The 20,191-nt window shown below is 44.0% G+C and overlaps 1 protein-coding gene across 1 annotated transcript in view; it reads right to left on the reverse strand.

Moving 5' to 3' along the window:
- Nucleotides 1–19,948, reverse strand: part of LOC126108260 (protein SON-like) — a 42,354-nt gene extending 22,406 nt beyond the window's left edge. The window contains exon 1 of the mRNA XM_049913488.1: nt 19,897–19,948. Within this exon, the coding sequence (XP_049769445.1) occupies nt 19,897–19,948 (52 nt within the window). The remainder of the gene's footprint in view (nt 1–19,896) is intronic.
- Nucleotides 19,949–20,191: the final 243 nt, after the last annotated feature.

Genomic DNA, 20,191 nt, shown 5'->3' on the forward strand with positions numbered 1-20,191 from the left:
CCTAGTACGCAAGAAAGACGGCACATGGCGTCCCTGTGGCGACTGCCGCCGACTGAACGCGAGAACGATCCCGGACAAGTACCCCATACCAAACATTCAAGAGTTTACCTACGCTCTAGCGCGTGCGAAAGTATTCTCAGTACTGAATTGACGTAAGGCATACAATCAGATTCCTGTAGCTCCAGCTGACGTGGCAAACACGCCGGTGATTACACTCTTTGCGCTATTCGAATTTCTGTTTATGCCATTCGGACTCGAAAATGCGGCCCAATCCTGGCAAAGATTCATTGATGAAGTGCTCCACGGATTACCTTTCTGTTATGCATATCTGGATGATATTTTGGTATTTTCAGAGGATATGCAATCACGTGATAGACATATTCAAGAGGTACGACAGGCGCTCGATATATATGGAGTGTGTTAAATGAACGCAAATGCGTCATGAACAACAACTTTTCTCAGCTATACAGAGTGGTCCATTGATAGTGACCGGGCCAAATATCTCACGAAATAAGCATAAAACGAAAAAACTACAAAGAACGAAACTCGTCTAGCTTGAGGGGGAAACCAGAGGGTGCAATGGTTGGCACGCCAGATGGGGCTGCTATCGGTCAAAAGGATATCGACACCGTTTTTCAAACAGGGACCCACGATTTTTTATTACATATTCGTGTAGTACGTAAAGAAATACGAACGTTTTAGTTGGACCACTTTTTTCGCTTTGTGAGAGATGGCGCTGTAATAGTCACAAACGTATAAGTACGTAGTAACCCGTAACATTCCGCCAGTGCGGACAGTGTTTGTTTCGTGATACACTACCCTTGTTAAAATGGACCGATTACCAACTGCGGAAAAGGTCAATATCGTGTTGATGTATGGCTATTGTGATCAAAATGCCCAACGGGCGTGTGCTATGTATGCTGCTTGGTGTCCTGGACGACATCATCCAAGTGACCAGACCGTTCGCAGGATTTTTTTTTTTTTTTTTTTTTTTTGGTCATCAGTCTACTGACTGGTTTGATGCGGCCCGCCACGAATTCCTTTCCTGTGCTAACCTCTTCATCTCAGAATAGCACTTGCAACCTACGTCCTCAATTATTTGCTTGACGTATTCCAATCTCTGTCTTCCTCTACAGTTTTTGCCCTCTACAGCTCCCTCTAGTACCATGGAAGTCATTCCCTCATGTCTTAGCAGATTTCCTATCATCCTGTCCCTTCTCCTTACCAGTGTTTTCCACATATTCCTTTCCTCTCCGATTCTGCGTAGAACCTCCTCATTCCTTACCTTATCAGTCCACCTAATTTTCAACATTCGTCTATAGCACCACATCTCAACTGCTTCGATTATCTTCTGTTCCGGTTTTCCCACAGTCCATGTTTCACTACCATACAATGCTGTACTCCAGACGTACATCCTCAGAAATTTCTTCCTCAAATTAAGGCCGGTATTTGATATTAGTAGACTTTTCTTGGCCAGAAATGCCTTTTTTGCCATAGCGAGTCTGCTTTTGATGTCCTCCTTGCTCTGTCCGTCATTGGTTATTTTACTGCCTAGGTAGCAGAATTCCTGAACGTCATTGACTTCGTGACCATCAATCCTCATGTTAAGTTTCTCGCTGTTCTCATTTCTACTACTTCTCATTACCTTCGTCTTTCTCCGATTTACTCTCAAAACATACTGTGTACTCATTAGACTGTTCATTCCGTTCAGCAGATCATTTAATTCTTCTTCACTTTCACTTAGGATAGCAATGTCATCAGCGAATCGTATCATTGATATTCTTTCACCTTGTATTTTAATTCCACTCCTGAACCTTCCTTTTATTTCCATCATTGCTTCCTCGATTTACAGATTGAAGAGTAGGGGCGAAAGGCTACAGCCTTGTCTTACACCCTTCTTAATACGAGCACTTCGTTCTTCATCGTCCACTCTTATTATTTCCTCTTGGTTGTGGTACATATTGTGTATGACCCGTCTCTCCCTATAGCTTACCCCTACTTTTTTCAGAATCTCGAACAGTTTGCACCATTTTATATTGTCGAACGCATTTTCCAGGTCGACAAATCCTATGAAAGTGACTTGAGTTTTCTTTAGCCTTGCTTCCATTATTAGCCGTAACGTCAGAATTGCCTCTCTCGTCCCTTTACTTTTCCTAAAGCCAAACTGATCGTCACCTAGCACATTCTCAATTTTCTTTTCCATTCTTCTGTATATTATTCTTGTAAGCAGCTTCGATGCATGAGCTGTTAAGTTGATTGTGCGATAATTCTCGCACTTGTCAACTATTGCCGTCTTTGGAATTGTGTGGATGATGCTTTTCCGAAAGTCAGATGGTATATCGCCAGACTCATATATTCTACACACCAACTTGAATAGTCGTTTTGTTGCCACTTCCCCCAATGATTTTAGAAATTCTGATGGAATGTTATCTATCCCTTCTGCCTTATTTGACCGTATATCCTCCAAAGCTCTTTTAAATTCCGATTCTAATACTGGATCCACTATCTCTTCTAAATCTACTCCTGTTTCTTCTTCTATCACATGAGACAAAACTTCACCCTCATAGAGGCTTTCAATGTATTCTTTCCACCTATCTGCTCTCTCCTGTGCATTTAACAGTGGAATTCCCGTTGCACTCTTAATGTTACCACCGTTGCTTTTAATGTCACCAAAGGTTGTTTTGACTTTCCTGTATGCTGAGTCTGTCCTTCCGACAATCATATCTTTTTCGATGTCTTCACATTTTTCCTGCAGCCATTTCGTCTTAGCTTCCCTGCACTTCCTATTTATTTCATTCCTCAGCGACTTGTATTTCTGTATTCCTGATTTTCCCGGAACATGTTTGTACTTCCTCCTTTCATCAATCAACTGAAGTATTTCTTCTGTTAAAATGGTTTCTTCGCAGCTGCCTTCTTTGTACCTATGTTTTCCTTCCCAACTTCTGTGATGGCCCTTTTTAGAGATGTCCATTCCTCTTCAACTGTACTGCCTACTGCGCTATTCCTTATTGCTATACCTATAGCGTTAGAGAACTTCAAACGTATCTCGTCATTCCTTAGTACTTCCGTATCCCACTTCTTTGCGTATTGATTCTTCCTGACTAATGTCTTGAACTTCAGCCTACTCTTCATCACTACTATATTGTGATCTCAATCTATATCTGCTCCTGGGTTGTTACAGAATTAGTCTTTCTCCTCTTTCATTCCTTGTCCCAAGCCCATATTCTCCTGTAACCTTTTCTTCTACTCCTTCCCCTACAACTGCATTCCAGTCGCCCATGACTATTAGATTTTCGTCCCCCTTTACATACTGCATTACCCTTTCAATATCCTCATACACTTTCTCTATCTGTTCATCTTCAGCTTGCGACGTCGGCATGTATACCTGAACTATAGTTGTCGGTGTTGGTCTGCTGTCGATTCTGATTAGAACAACCCGGTCACTGAACTGTTCACAGTAACACACCCTCTGCCCTGCCTTCCTATTCATAACGAATCCTACACCTGCTATACCATTTTCTGCTGCTGTTGATATTACCCGATACTCATCTGACCAGAAATCCTTGTCTTCCTTCCACTTCACTTCACTGACCCCTACTATTTCTAGATTGAGCCTTTGCATTTCCCTTTTCAGATTTTCTAGTTTCCTTACCACGTTCAAGCTTCTGACATTCCACGCCCCGACTCGTAGAACGTTATCCTTTCGTTGATTATTCAATCTATTTCTCATGGTAACCTCCCCCTCGGCAGTCCCCTCCCGGAGATCCGAATGGGGGACTATTCCGGAATCTTTTGCCAATGGAGAGATCATCATGACACTTCTTCAATTACAGGCCACAGGTCCTGTGGATACACGTTACGTGTTTTTAATGCAGTGGTTTCCATTGCCTTCTGCACCCTCATGTCGTTGATCATTGTTGATTCTTCCGCCATTAGGGGCAATTTCCCACCCCTAGGACAAGAGAGTGCCCTGAACCTCTATCCGCTCCTACGCCCTCTTTGACAAGGCCGTTGGCAGAATGAGGCTGACTTCTTATGCCGGAAGTCTTCGGCCGCCAATGCTGATTATTTATCAAAATTTAGGCAGTGGCGGGAATAGAACCCGGGACCGAAGACGTTTTGATTATTAATCAAGGACGCTACACCTAGACCACGGGTACAGTGTTTCGCCAGATAGTTAAGTTATTTAAGGAAACAGGAAGTGTTCAGCCACATGTGAAACGTCAACCACGACCTGCATCAAAAGATGATGCCCACGCAAGTGTTTTAGCTGCTGTCGTAGCTAATCCGCACATCAGTAGCGGACAAATTGCGCGAGCATCTGGAATCTCAAAAACGTCGGTGTTGAGAATGCTACATCGACATCGATTGCACCCGTATCATATTTCTATGCACCAGGAATTGCATGGCGACGACTTTGAACGTCGTGTACAGTTCTGCCACTGGGCACAAGAGAAATTACGAGACGATGACAGATTTTTTGCACCCGTTCTATTTAGCGACGAAGCTTCATTCACCAACAGCGGTAACGTAATCCAGCATAATATGCACAATTGGGCAACGGAAAATCCACGATGGGTGTGACAAGTGGAACATTAACGACCTTTGCGGGTTAATGTACGGTCGGACATTATGGGAGGGAAGATAATTGGCCCCCATTTTATCGATGACAGTCTAAATGGTGCAATGTATACTAATTTCCTACGTAATGTTTTACCAATGTTACTACAAGATGTTTCACTGCATGACTGTATGGTGATGTACTTCCAACATGATGGATGTCCGGCACATAGCTCGCGCGCGGTTGAAGCTGGATTGGATAGCATATACCCTGACAGGTGGATTAGTCGTCGAAGTATTATAGTGTGGCCCGCACGTTCACCGGATCTGACGTCCCCGTATTTCTTTCTGTGGGGAAAGTTGAAGGATATTTGCCATCGTGATCCACCGACAACGCCTGACAACATGCGTCAGTGCACTGTTAATGCACGTGAAAAACTTTACGGAAGGCAAACTACTCGTTGTTGAGAGGAATGTCGTTACACGTATTGCCAAATGCATTCAGGTTGACAGAGATCATTTTGAGAATTTATTGCATTAATGTGGTATTTACAGATAATCACGCTGTAACAGCATGTGTTCTCAGAAATGATAAGTTCACAAAGGTACATGTGTCACATTGGAATAACCGAAATAAAATGTTCAAACGTACCTACGTTCTGTATTTTAATTCAAAAAACCTACGTGGCACCAACTGTTCGTCTAAAATTGTGAGCTACATGTTTGTGACTATAACAGCGCCATCTATCACAAAGCCAAAAAAGTAGTCCAACTAAAACATTCATATTTTTTTACGTACTACACGAATATGTAATAAAAAATGAGGGTTCCTATTTAAAAAAATATAGTTGATATCCGTTTGACGTATGGCATCGCCATCTAGCGGGCCAACCATAGCGCCATCTGGTTTCCCCCTTCAAGCTAGACAAGTTTCGTTCTTTGTAGTTTTTTCGATTGACGCTTATATCGTGAGATATTTGGCCTGGTCACGATCAATGGACCACGCTGTATGGTCTCAGCCGACGGTGTACAGTCATTCCCAGAGAAGATAGACAAGTTACGTAACCTACCCAAACTTACAAACTACAAACAGCTTAGGCGTTTCTGGGTATGGTAAATTTTTACCGGCGGCATTTGCCAATTACCGCTGAAAGACAGTCTCCGCGTACGAATGCACCGGCTGGCTATAATACCACAGGAAAGTGAAAGCTGCAATGGACATCAGAAGCTTTTGGCGACTTACAAAGAAGCTTGGAGCAGGCAGTATTACTCGCCCACCCCATACCTGCAGCACCGTCGAGCACTGTAGTAGACGCCAGCCAGGTCGCAATTGGAGCAGCCTTGCAATGACAGGTCGATGGACATTGGCCACATCTTAGTTTTTTCTCAAAGAAGCTACAACTCCGCCGGGCAAAATGGTGTGCATATGACAGAGAGCTGTTGGCAATATATGAAAGCCTCAGACATTTCAGCCCGTATACAGAAGCTAGGCCAGTAACAATTTCCACTGATCATGAACTCATACTGTCATCTTTCAGCAACATTAGCGATAAGTGATATGGCACGCGCCGCTAACCTGTGATCTTGTTCAGAGCGCGCACTGTAATCGATTATAGTTCGCTGTCCTGGAGTGGGTGGCGCTCCGGTGGCGATTTGCTGTGACGTCGCTGGCGTGTGTTTGCGGGGGCCGGCGGAAAGCGAGAGGGTAGTCGTTTTCTGGGTACTACACTGAACGTGAAGTTCGCTCTGCCTGACCTGCTGCTGACTAGCGCTAAGGATGTTGTGCCTCGCAATACGAGCAGAGTGGTCTGGGGCGGAGGCGACTCGCCGCTGTGCCGGCCATGCGGTGGTGATTAATTGGAGTCGGCGTACTTGTTCTGCCTGCCTGTCTGACGTGGAGGTCCAGCGGGGTCCTGTGATACTCTGGGCCGGAGACAACTAGCTGCTGAATTTTGGAGTCGTCTGCCAGGTTAGGGTGTGGGCTCGGTTGGCTCTTCAGATTTTCCCATGGAAGCTCCAGCAGCCGTTTCCATACTTTTCTGATGTGGGACGGTGTTGTTGGAACTTTTTGCTGTGTGTGTGTGGCTCGTTACGATATTTGTTGGTATTAATTTATTTGCTCAACTGGAGTCCAGCCCGGAGTTGCGTTCATGTATGGTATATTTGGCAGTCGATGTGTTGGGTAAAGTCTGCCTAAGAAGGGCGGTTTTGTACAGTATCTTCTTCTTCTTCTGTAGTGGTCAATCCAAGGATTGGTTTGCAACAGCTACAATGGCAGCTTGTCTCCATTCTGTGCGTCTTTCAGCTTTTCTCTTCATTTCTTTATAGGTGTCACATCCCACATCTTTCCCGATTTGATCCATGTACCTCAGTCGTGGTCTTCCTCTTGGTCTTTTTCCCTCGACATATCCCTCTATGATTGTGTTCAGGAGTCCTTTATGTCGTAATAGATGGCCTGTAAATTGCACTCTTCTTTCAACAATGAAACTCTGGAAGCTTCTCTTCTCACCTGCTCTTTCCAGAACCACTTCGTTGGTGACCTTGTCAATCCATTTTATTTTGAGCATGCGTCTATAGCACCACATTTCAAAAGAATTTAGCTTCTGCTGTTCCTCTGTCCCGAGAGTCCATGTTTCACACCCATAGCATGCCACACTCCACACATATGATTTCAAAAATCTTTTCCTGGTTTCAAGGCTGATGCTCTTAGACGTTAATATGTTTTTCTTCTTGTTAAAAGCAGCCTTTGCTTGAGCTATTCTACTTCTCACTTCTGCCTTGCTCCTTCCATCCCTGGTAATATTACTGCCCAGATAAGTAAATTTATCAACTTGTTCAAGCAGTTCATTGCCTACATGAACTTGGACTTTCACTTGATCTTCTTTGTCGCATGCCATTACTTTTGTTTTTGCTTTATTAATTCTCATATTATATTCTTCACCCATAACTTTATCCATTCTATTCAGTAGGACTACAAGATCTTCTTCACTTTCAGCCAGGACAGCTATATCATCGGCATATCTTATCATATCTATTCGTTGGCCATGAATTACTGTCTGTGAATTTTCCCTTACTTTTTTCAGCGCCTCTTCAATGTATACGTTAAAGATAACAGGGGATAGTGCGCAACCTTGTCGGACACCTTTCCTTATCTGCACCTCTTCTTGTTTTGTCCGTCCACGGATAACTGCTGTCTCGTTTTTGTACAGGTTCCATATCATTTTTCTATCTGTATGGTCTAGTCCTACTTTTTTGAGTACCTCAAACATCTTATCCCACTTAACATTATCAAAGGCTTTCTCTACATCTACGAAAGCTATGTATGTTTTCAGGTTCTTATCTAGTCGTTTCTCTATTATTAGTTTTAGAGCAAATATTGCTTCTCTGGTTCCTCTATCTTTCCGGAATCCAAACTGGTCTTCGGAGAGTGTAGCTTCGACTTTTTGTTCTATGCGTTTTAGGATAATTGAGGTTAATATTTTAGAGGCGTGAGTAACTAGGCTGAGTGTCCTATAATTTTCACATCTTGTAGCATTTGCCTTCTTTGGAATGGGGATCATAACGTTTTTCTCAAAGTCTGTAGGAATTTTACCCTGCTCGTACATGTTGAAAACAAGATTATACAACTCCTGATTCAGTTTTGCTCCTCCAGATTTCAGAAGTTCGGCTGGGATATTGTCTATACCAGGCGATTTGTTGTTTTTCAATTTTTTCAGAGCTAGTTCAAACTCTACCTTTAATATAGGTTCACCTATGTTGTGTGCATCTACTTCTGTTTCTTCTTCCATGATGTTTTCAGACAGGTCTGGTCCGCTGTACAGTTTTCCTATATATTGTTTCCATCTTCTTGCAACTTCATCATCGTCATCCAACATATTGCCATTTTCATCCATCACAGCCCTACACTTGTTTCTTCTGTCTCCAAAGCAATGTCTCACACATTTATAGGCCTTGTCGATATTTCCCTTGCTCATGTTGTCCTCAACTGAAATACAGAGATCAACAAGGTATTTTTCTCTTGCTTGTTTTGCCTCTCTGTTGATTCTGTTTTTCATCCTCTTGTATTTCTCTTGGTCTTCCTTCTTCACAGAATTTTTTTAATTTCCTTCTTTCTTCCATCATGTTTAGTAGGTCATTAGTGATCCATTCCTTCCTTTTCTCTGTCCTTTCTTTTCCTATTACTTTTTCTGCTGCTTCTAAAATACCAGTTTTTATTTTTTCCTAGCTGCTTTGGATGTCATTGCAGCCCTGTGTATTTGTTTTCTTGTCTGTTTCTAGTTGATAGTGCTTCAGTGTATTTTCGTTTTTCAGGTTTGTCAAATCCCATTTACATGTACTTCTTCTTTTAATGTTCTTGAACTTTAGTTCAGTCGTCATCATAACGAGTATGTGGTCACTTTCCACATCACAGCCTGGATATGATCTGCTGTCCTTAACTTGGTTTTTAAATCTTTGCTTCACTAATATGAAGTCAATTTGGTATCTGTTAATGTCACCAGGCATTTTCCAAGTATATATTCTTCTTGGATGATGATTAAAGAAGGTATTTGTAATGCAAAGTTTATTTCTTTGGCAGAATTCTACAAGTTTATCCCCTCTTTCATTTCTTAATCCTAATCCAAAATTCCCTGCCACATCCTCTTCTTTACCTTCCCCAACAACGGCATTCATATATGTACAGTATATACATAGTGAATTACTGCTGCTTAGTGTATGTGGTCTTCTGGGACCTGAACAACACGATCTAGTCAATGTGGTTGTGTAACAGAATTTAGTGGTATGTTGTGTATTTTTTTCACTGTGTTATTATTAACTTGGTAGAATAGCCACGTTTGGTGCCGTTAAGGCACTTCTGAGACTGTTGTTTGACTATTCATGTGCGCCTGACTTCCATTGTTTCGTTTTAGGAAGCGAGAATTGTTTGAGATTTGTGTGTGTTGGCTTCCGGCACTTGTTAAGTGCACCCGAGTTAACGGCGCCGGGGTTATCATGTGCTGTCAGGATGTTATACTGTATTTTTGAATTTTATCTTGTGTTGATAGTAGGACGACAAGTTCACGTGCAAAATGGGATTGTCACAGGGTCTCCATCAAGATTTACCCGTGTCCATCTGGACTTAATGCGCCCACTCCACGTTTCCGATGGCTATAAGTACTCGTTAACAGTGGTAGACAGATGCACGAGATGGGCGGAGGACATTCCGATCACTGACATAGCGGCATAAACGTTAGAAAGCCGTTTGTGTCTCATTGGCTAGCTCGCTTTGTGTGCCCCCTCTGTATCATAACAGATTAAGGACGCCAGTTCGAACGTAGACTGTTCAAAGAGCTAGCTAATTTATGTGGGTTCCAGCACCACCATACAACCAGCTACCATCCAGAGAGCAATGGTGTGGTGGAGAGGTGGCACAGAACGTTGAAGGCAGCACTCATGTGTCATGAGAGAAGCTGGACGAAATCACTACCATTGGTTCTCCTTGGATTACGGACCGCATACAAAACGCGCATCGGTGCCTCAGTGGCGGGACTGGTGTATGGGGAACTACTGAGAATCCCGGCATATTACCTAACCGCCGCCGCATCACTAATGCCAACTAAAGTCTCGTGACTTGTACATGTAATCCGTGAGCATGTGGAAACAATGAGAAGGCCTACGGTATCCAGATATGGTGGGCGACCAGTTTTTGTGCATAAGGCGTTCGCAGACTGTACACATGACATGCTCCGCACGGATTCAGTCAGAGCGCCTCTACAACCGCCATATATTGGACCTTATTAAATAGTATGACGCTGTACCCCTACTGAGGACATCTCACAGAACGACAAAACTATTAGTGTGTCCACAGAGGGGGTAAAACCAACATGGGGCTTACCAGAACTGGACTCTGATGACACTCAACAGGAGCAGAAGGACCAGTGTTTGGAACTCACTACGCATGATATGGCAGAAGAACCAATGGCAAGAGGACATGGAGTCACAACGCAACAGCCCACATCGGCTCCTCATCTTGGCAGCAGCAAGTCGTCCATGCGAGAGCAGGAAGACAGGTCAAGTTTAATTACCCATTTATCATGGCTGCTCCGCACCTTAAGGGGGCGGCTGTGTGGGAACGTGGGAGTAGCCAGTGATGCGTACACCGTTTACTCCATGCAAGTGCAGCGGACGTTGGATACAAGTTTTTACTCTTTGACTGTTAGTTATTTTTTCTTTTCCGAGTTGCAAGAAAATAAATTAATTTGTGCAACGCTGTATGTGGATTTAATTTGTTGCCTACAACTGTATTGAAGTATAGTAAGAGACCACAACCCCCGTTATAGTATCTTTGAGTGACGAACTATAAAAATCATGCACATTTTAGTCGCCGTAATTGCTGAGAGCAATTGTAGGATCAACCCTCCTTTTCTCTATTTACAAAATGCTATCATTCATGATCATTTAATTATTATTAAATGTTGTTAATAAAAAATGAAGTGATTTCCACAATAGCCTGTGTATTGGTCAATGATAATGATAGGCAATCTGCAGACACTATCTCTGAATGACGGAAGGTTCGATTATGAAATATTAAGCTGTGACTTAAAAGTTATTTAACATTTCATTTCCAAATCGGACAGAAATAATACGAAATCAGAAACAATGCGGATAAGTAGTAACGTCGGAAATATGAAGTTGAAATAATAACTAATATCCAAATACGTTATTAACCACCTTGTCTTCGGTAACGCAGCAACAAATGGTGATGGACTGTGCGAAAAGACAACATTAATTAGTACGAAAACCCGAAATTTAATCGCGTTTACAGCGAAGATATTTGTCGCTGCTCCGTCTGACATGTAGAAATAACGAAACGTCGGGCATATACAGCAGAGGCCAACATCAATACCTCAGTGACGTCAGAGAAGCCGACGGCAGCAGGTCGGCGGAGGGCGGCCGCAGTGGGCAGGCAGGACCGCGGCTGCCTGCCGCACGCCCTCGTCCGACAGGAGTCGTCGACGCGTCAGCACCTTTCTCAATGGACCGAGGGCGTGATAATCGCACGGGGGGAAATCAGGACTACAGGGTCCGGTCGTTGACCGTAATTGATGAGCCCAGCTTCCCAGATCGACTGGCGTCTTGCGTGGAATCGCAACAGCACGTTGGTCATATCCGGATACATTTGGTAATAACGTCGCGATTTCGCATTTACCTCTCCCACCCGAGAAAAACACGAATGCCACACTAATCCCTCGCCTACAAGTCGGTGCTTATATACCCGCATCGGAGTTGCGCTACGTTGCATATGCACTAAGTGATCAAAAGTATCCGGACACGTGACTGAAAATGACTTACAAGACCGTCGCGACCCATTCCTCACGGAGTGCTGCACTGAAGAGAGGTATTGATGACGGTTGGTGATACCTGGCGCGAAGGCGCCGTTCCAAAACATCCCAAAGGCGTTCTTTAGGATTCAAGACTCTGTGCAGCCCAGTCCATTAGAGGGATGCTATTGTCGTGTAACCACTCCGCCACAGGCCGTGTAATATGAACAGATGATCGATCGTGTTGCAATTGCCATCCCCGAATTGTTCAAAAGTGGAAGGTGCTTAAAACATCAAAATGGTTCAAATGGCTCTGAGCACTATGGGACTTAACATCTGAGGTCATCAGTCCCCTAGAACTTAGAACTACTTAAACCTAACCAAACTAAGGCCATCACATACATCCATGCCCGAGGCAAGATTCAAACCTGCAACTGTAACAGTCGTGCGGTTCCGGACTGAAGCGCCTAGAACCTCTCGGCCACAGTGACCGGCTTAAAACATCAATGTAGGCCTGTGCTGTTATAGTGCCACGCAAAACAACAGGGTGTGCAAGCCCTCCCATAAAAAACACGACCACACCATAATACCACCGCCTCCGAATTTACTGCTGGCACTACACACGCTGGCAGATAACGTTCACTGGGCATTCGCCGTATGTACAGCCATTTCCAATGACCGGTGTTTGTGTATGACAAATCGGTTGGAAACTTTCCTCATGTCAGCACGTTGTAGGTGTCGCCACCGGCGCCAACCTTGTGTCAATGCTCTGAAAGCTAATCATTTACTTATCAGAGCATCTTCTCCCTGTCGGTTAAATTTCGTGTCTGTAGCACGTCATCTTCGTGGTGTAGGGTTGTTTAGGAGTACGGAAATCTCACTGCTCTCTCACGGTGTCTAATGACTACTCAGGTCGCTGATATGGAGTACCTGGCAGTAGGTGGCAGCACAATGCACCTAATGTGAAAAACGTCTGTTTTGGGGGGTATCCGGATACTTTTGATCACATAGTGTACAGTCTATATTATATTACACCAAAATTCAATTTACATAGTGTACAACCGATTTCAGTGTTTCCAGTTATACCTAATTATTTCATTAGAGTACGAACGCTGTTCATAAAATATGATGGTTACGAGAATTACTCACTAGGTAATGTTATAAAATGTCCCTTGCTGCTAATATTTATTACTAGGCCCAGGTGTCTACGCAGTGATGTTTAATGGAGTTTTCTTTTCTTTTTTTTCCAACTTTCGGAAAGCGTTATCGGCAGCATAAAGAAAGCGACGACATTCATTAAGGGACTTGTGACGCTAACACGCCAAGTTCCTTGCATTATATTTGTTCCATGCCGGCTTAATCATATTTGGGTTTCACTGAACTTTGTTCCTGTAAACATTATATGCAGTGCTGTTTTCCTGGGGAACGCTGGGGGATGCGTACCCCTAAACATTTTCGTCGACAAAGTAATTTTTTTAAGATGTTGAGAACTTGGAAGAGTGCCAAAAATTTATTTCACGGACGTAAATTTTTTATTTCTTTTTGTCGCGTTGGAAATTGCAATACGAACGATACCAGTGCAGTTTTTGGGGGGAAAATCGATATCATTGACTGTTTCAAGCATTTCGAAGCTGCGGCAGCCGTTTTCGACAACTGAATCGCTGGCAGCCAGTTCGACAAGCACGTAGTGCCTTCGCCCGTTAATAGTGGGCGATGGTAGTGCTAAACGGATATGCGTACGCTCAGATTGCATGCTTCACTTGAGGTGATCTAAACTGAAGTGTTTGATACCACTTTCTCTTGTACGAGGGCTATCCACAAAGTACATTACGTTTTGGAATTAAAAATAAATAAAATATTGGAAAAATGAAAGCCACACTTCAATACTACTTTTCTACATAGTTGCCATTTAAATTAAGGCACTTATCGTAGCGATGGACGAGCTTGGAAATTCCTTCCTCGTAAAATTCGGCCGCCTGCGCCTTCAACTACGTGGTTACCTCGTCTTGAAGCTGTGCGTCGTCATCAAAACGCTGCGTAGCCAACCACTTCTTCATTTCTGGGAATAAGTGGAAGTCGCTCGGTGCCAGGTCGGGACTGTACGGCGGATGAGGAAACAACTCCCACTTAAAAGATTCGAGAACTTCACGAGTGGCATTTGCCGTGTGGACCCGGGCGTTGTCGTGAATCAGCAAGATCTTTGAGCCCAACTTTCCCCTGCGCTTGTTTTGTGTTGCTCTTCTGAGATTGTGCAGAGTTTGGGAATACCTTTGAGAGTCTATTGTAGTGCCTCTTTCCAGGAAATCCACAAAAATCGTATTTCTACTGGGTTACTGATTAACCACGTGGTTGAAGGCGCAGGCGGCCGAATTTTACGACAAAGGAATTTCCAAGCTCGTCAATCGCTACGATAAGTGCCTTAATTTAAATGGCAACTATGTAGAAAAGTGTGGCTTTGATCTGTATATAATAAAAAATTTCCAATACTTTATTTATTTTTAACTCCAGAACGTAATGTACTTTGTGGATAGCCCTCGTATGTTTCTCGGTATCGCCTACTTCATTTGAGCTGTAAAGTCAACTGAAGAGTCAGATACCACTTTTTGTTTTAGTAGTTCGACATTTTGATGACGTCATGGCTAAAAGCTGACGGTGGTATCCCATGTTTCAGTTATAACTATTTTTCGCTGCATTATATCCCATGTCGGAGTACCCTCAAACTTTTATTTTTTAAAAAAAGCACTGATTATATGTAATTCGAAATTTGTGTCGAACAGAGTTGCAATCTAGGGCATAGGTTCATCAGGCTACTGAAAATAAACTGACGGAAAAAAACTTCAACACCAAAAAATAACTAATGTAGAGTAATGAAATTTCGCGAATACACTTGTCTAGTAATACATGTAAGTGATTAAAATTGCGAGACCACACGTTATGTAAGTGCGAGATAAGCAATTGCAAATGTGAAATGCTAGGAAATTAACGACAAGTGTGTCCTCCCCGATAGGTGAATGGTCAGCATGACGGACTGCCGTCCTAAGGGGCCCGGGTTCGATTCCCGGGTGGGTCGAGGATTTCCTCCACTCAGGTACTGGGTGTTGTGTTGTCTTCATGATCAATTCATCCCCATTAGGCACGCAGGTCGCCCAGCGTGCCGTCGAATGTAATAAGACCTGCACCGAGGCGGCCGGACCTGCCCCGTAAGGGGCCTCGTGGCCAATGGCGCCAAACGCTCATTTCCATTTCCAATGACCGGTGTAACCGCCAGAATGTTGCATGCAAACGTGGAAACCTGCACGCATTGTGTTGCACAGGTGCCGGATGTCAGTTTGTGGGTCGGAGATCCGTACCAGTTGCACTCGGTGGTCAAAACAGGGACGGTTAATGCCATTTGTGGATGAGTCCGAAGTTGTTGTCCGATGCTATCATTCGAGACAGATATGGTGATTGAGCAGGCATGCGAAACTCTACTTTTCAGCAGGATGATGCACGACCGCATGTTGCAGGTCCTGTACAGGCCTTTCTGGATACAGATAATGTTCAACTGCTGCCCTGGACAGTACATTCTCCAGATCTCTCACCAATTGAAAACATCTGGTCAATGGTGCCCGAGCAACTGGCTCGTCACAATACGCCAGTCACTACTCTTGATATCTGTGGTATCGAGTTGAAGCTGCATGGACAGCTGTACCTATACACGCCATCCAAACACTGTTTGACTCAATGCCCAGGCGTACCAGGGCCGCTATTACGGCCAGTGGTGGTTGTTCTGGGTACTGATTTCACAGGATCTCTGCAACCAAATTGGGTGAAAATCACATGTCAGTTGTACTATAATATATTTGTCCAATGAATACCCGTTTATCATCTGCATTTCTTCTTGGTGTAGCAATTCTAATAGCCAGTAGTGTAAAATCAGACCGAGTGTAACATTGGACAGAAAGGAAAAGCCAAGCACCAAGTAACGCACTAAAAACCCCAGTCTAAAACCGTAGGCCAAAGGCCAGACTCCAGACAAAAAAAGGGGCAAACGCTTAGATCGAGCGATAAAAAAACCCTGCACGAATGAAACTCAAAACTAAATCTGCCATTGTAACATCGTCCGATAAAAGTGCAGGAAGCGTATCGGGCAGCGCAAACGTCAGCCCGAGCGGAGTTAAAAGCGGGCAGTCCGACAAGATGTGGACCACCGCCGAAGCTGACCCGCAGAGGCATCAAGGCGGATCCTCGCGATTCAATAAATAGCTGTGTGTCATCCTGGTGTGGCCCATGCAGAGCCGGCAGAGGACGACAGAGTCCTGGCGGGTCTCTCACCACGCACCGGTAGCCTCCTCGGTGGCCGGAAGTTTGTCGGGTGAAGGAGGGGTGCGCCATTCTTCACCCCAGGTGCAAAGTACCTTCTGCCGCAAAACTGACCCGAGGTCACTCTCCGAAAGGCCCATCTTCGAGGCCGGTGCACCGACAGCCCGTTTCTCCAGCGCGTCGACACGTCCGTTTCCCGGGATGCCGACAGGACCCGGGATCCACACAGAGACCACACAGTGGCAGCAATGGACAAGACTGTGGAGGGTCTCCTGGACAGGCATCACCAGTTGCTAATGGCGTCGTTCTCGCCTTAAAGGCACTCTCGACTAACATCAACACGTCACGTCCAGTCTCAAAGGTAACTAACGCTCACGACCGTTACAGCGCGTATCTAAAGCAAACCTGATTTGCTGTCTCGTAGTGGCGCAGCTGTCGCCACTCTTATGCGACTGGCAAGAAATTGGAACATACATCATTTTTCAGATGTATGAGACAGGCGAAATACCCTCACACTTCAAGAAGAATATAATAATTCCAATCCCAAAGAAAGCAGGTGCAGACAGATGTGAAAATTACCGAACAATCAGTTTAATAAGCCACGGCTGCAAAATACTAACACGAATTCTTTACAGACGAATGGAAAAGCTGGAAGAAGCCGACCTCGGAGAAGATCAGTTTGGATTCCGTAGAAATGTTGGAACACATGAGGCAATACTGACCCTACTACTTATATTAGAGAATAGATTAAGGAAAGGCAAGCCTACGTTTCTAGCATTTGTGAACTTAGAGAAAGCTTTTGACCATGTTGACTGGAATACTCTCTTTCATATTCTGAAGGTGGCAGGGGTAAAATATAGGGAGCGAAAGGCTATTTACAATTTGTACAGAAACCAGATGGCAGTTATAAGAGTTGAGGGACACGAAAGGGAAGCAGTCGTCGGGAAGGGAGTGAGACAGGGTTGAAGCCTGTCCCCAATGTTATTTAATCTGTATATTGAGCAAGCAGTAAAGAAACAAAAGAAAAATTTGGAGTAGGAATTGAAATCCATCGACAAGAAACAAAAACTTTGAGGTTCGCCAGTGACATTGTAATTCTGTCAGACACAGCAAAGGACCTGGAAGGGCAGCTGAACAGAATGGACAGTGTATTGAAAAGAGGACATACGATGAACATCAACAAAAGCAAAACGAGAATAATGCAATGTAGTAGAATTAAATCGGGGGATGCTGAGGGTATTAGGCTAGGAAATGAGACGCTTAAAGAAGTAAAGGAGTTTTGGTATTTTGAGAGCAAAAAAAATGAGGATTGTCGAAGTAGAGAGGAAATAAAATGTTGACTGGCAATGGCAAGAAAAGCGTTTCTGAAGAAGAGAAATTTGTTAACATCGAGTGTAGATTTAAGTGTCAGGAAGTCGTTTCTGAAAGTATTTGTATGGAGTGTAGCCTGGTATGGAAGTGAAACGTGGACGATAAATAGTTTAGTCTAGAAGAGAATAGAAGCTTTCGAGATGTGGTGATACAGAAGAATGCTGAAGATTAGGTGGGATATCACATAACCAATGACAAGGTATTGAATAGAATTGGGGAGAAGAGGAGTTTGTGGCACAACTTGACTAGAAGAAGGGATCAGTTGGTAGCACATATTCTTAGGCATCAAGGGATCACAAATTTAGTATTTGAGGGCAGAGTGGAGGGTAAAAATCGTAGAGGGAGACCAAGAGATGAATACACTAAATAGATTCAGAAGGACGTAGGTTGCAGTAGGTACTGGGAGATGAAGAAGCTTGCACACGATAGAGTAGCATGGAGAGCTGCATCAAACCAGTCTCTGGACTGAAGACCACCACCACAACAACAACAACAACAACAACAACAACAACAACCTTTTTTCAGATGTAGTGCGATATTTTTCCGTCACTGTATTTAGCGAGTTGAAGTTTTTGATATCGTTACTCTGTAATTTCGATCACGTATTCATTGATTACGCAGATATTAAGTAAAGCGCAGTTGCTGCACAGAAAAGAAAAAGATGGTCTATGACATTATTTGATGTGGGTGTGATAAACACAGAAACTCTGTTGCAATATTATTACTGAATAATATTAGTGGATTAAATTGATAAATACGTCTCACTTTCGTCTGAAATGCTGTCGTTTAAGGTTAATTAGTCCCAGTCACAAATTTTCCCTTTCTCAGTAGAACGATGATCATAGTTAGTGATGCTGACATTACTCGTATTAAATGATCCTGACAGACTGCCCAAAATCTGCGTGAATCTTCGTGAATTCTGACACTCAGACTTCTGGGTTGCCTTAGTCGAGGAGAAAACAAATATATGATGTTTGTGCACGAATTCAGCAATTTTGTGACTTGGAATGCACGCACATACGCTATGTCATCAAAAATATACGGACATATCTAAAACATACGTTTTTCATATTAGGTGCATTGTACTCCATATCAGCGACCTCAGCAGTCATTAGACATCGTGAGAGACCAGAAAGGGGTGCTCCGCAGAACTCACTGACTTCAAACGTGGTCAGGTGATTGGGTGGCATTTGTGTCCTAAATCTGTACGCGAGATCACCACACTCCTAAACATCCCTAGGTCCACTGTTTCCGATGTAATAGTGAAGTGGAAATGCGAAGGGACACGTACAGCATAAAAGCGTACAGGCCGACCTCATCTGTTGACTGACAGACACTGTCGACAGTCGAACAGTGTCGTAATGTGTAATAGGCAGACATCTATTCAGACCATAACACAGGAATTCCAAACTCCATCAGGATCCACTGCAAGCGCTATGGCAGTTAGGCGGGAGGTGAGAAAACTTGGATTTCATGGTCGACCAGCTGCTTGTAAGCCACACATCATGCCAGTAAATACTAAACAAAGCCTCGCTTGGTGTAAGGAGTGTAAACACTGATGGATCAAACAGTGGAAAAACTTTGTGTGGTGTGACGAATCACGGTACACAATGTGGCGATCTGATGGCATGGTGTGGGTATGGAGAATGCCCGGTGAATGTCATCTGCCAGCGTGTTTAGTGCCAACAGTAAAATTCGGAGGCAGTGGTGTTGTGGTGTGTCGTGTTTTTCATGGAGGGGGTTTGCACCCTTTGTTGTTACGCGTGGCACTATCACAGCACAGGGCTACGTTGATGCTTTAAGCACCTTCTTGCTTCCCACTGTTGAAGAGAAATTTGGGGATGGTGACTGTATCCTTCAACAGGATCGAACATCTGTTCATAATGCACGCCACGTGGCGGAGTGGTTCCACGACAATAACATCCCTGTAATGGACTGGCCTGCGTAGAGTCCTGACCTGAATCCTACAGAACACCTTTGGGATGTTTTGGAACGCCGACTTCGTGTCAGGTCTCTCCAAATGACATCGATACCTCTCCTCAGTACAGCACTCCCTGAAGAATGGGCTGCCATTCCCCAAGAAACCTTCCAGCACCTGATTGAACGTGTGCCTGCGAGAGTGGAAGCTGTCATCAGGGCTAAGGGTGGGCAAACACCATACTGAATTCCAGCATTACTGATGGAGGGTGCCACGTACTTGTAAGTCATTTTCAGCCAGGTGCCCGGATACTTTTGATCACATAGTGTACGTGGTGTGGAGACGTTTCGCCCCATGGGTACTTGTAGCACATAGACAAAATAGGGCGGGTATTCCGTGATGACCTACACGAGACAGACGTTCGATTATCAAACGAAGTTCACTCACCGAACGCGTCGCACACCCGCCTCCTCAAAAGTGGTTGGAGGCCATCGAGCATCGGGTCCTCACTCTCTGGAACAGCTGCCACAACCCTGTTTCAAACAATTATCCCTCGCACAGTAAACTAGGTTTACAATTGTAGATGTTTACACAATGGCGAAAGTTCTTTGACTGTACTTCCAAGAGGACGTATTCCTACCTGAAAGATCACTGCTCCTTTCGCCGCCTGTTTTACATAGGACCCTGCTGCGTTTGCTTTAAATACGGGAGCTCCTAAGGTTTCTGATAACCTGTAGTTTAG

The sequence above is a fragment of the Schistocerca cancellata genome, chromosome 11 (genome assembly GCF_023864275.1).
Source record: "Schistocerca cancellata isolate TAMUIC-IGC-003103 chromosome 11, iqSchCanc2.1, whole genome shotgun sequence".
Lineage (NCBI taxonomy): Eukaryota > Metazoa > Arthropoda > Insecta > Orthoptera > Acrididae > Schistocerca > Schistocerca cancellata.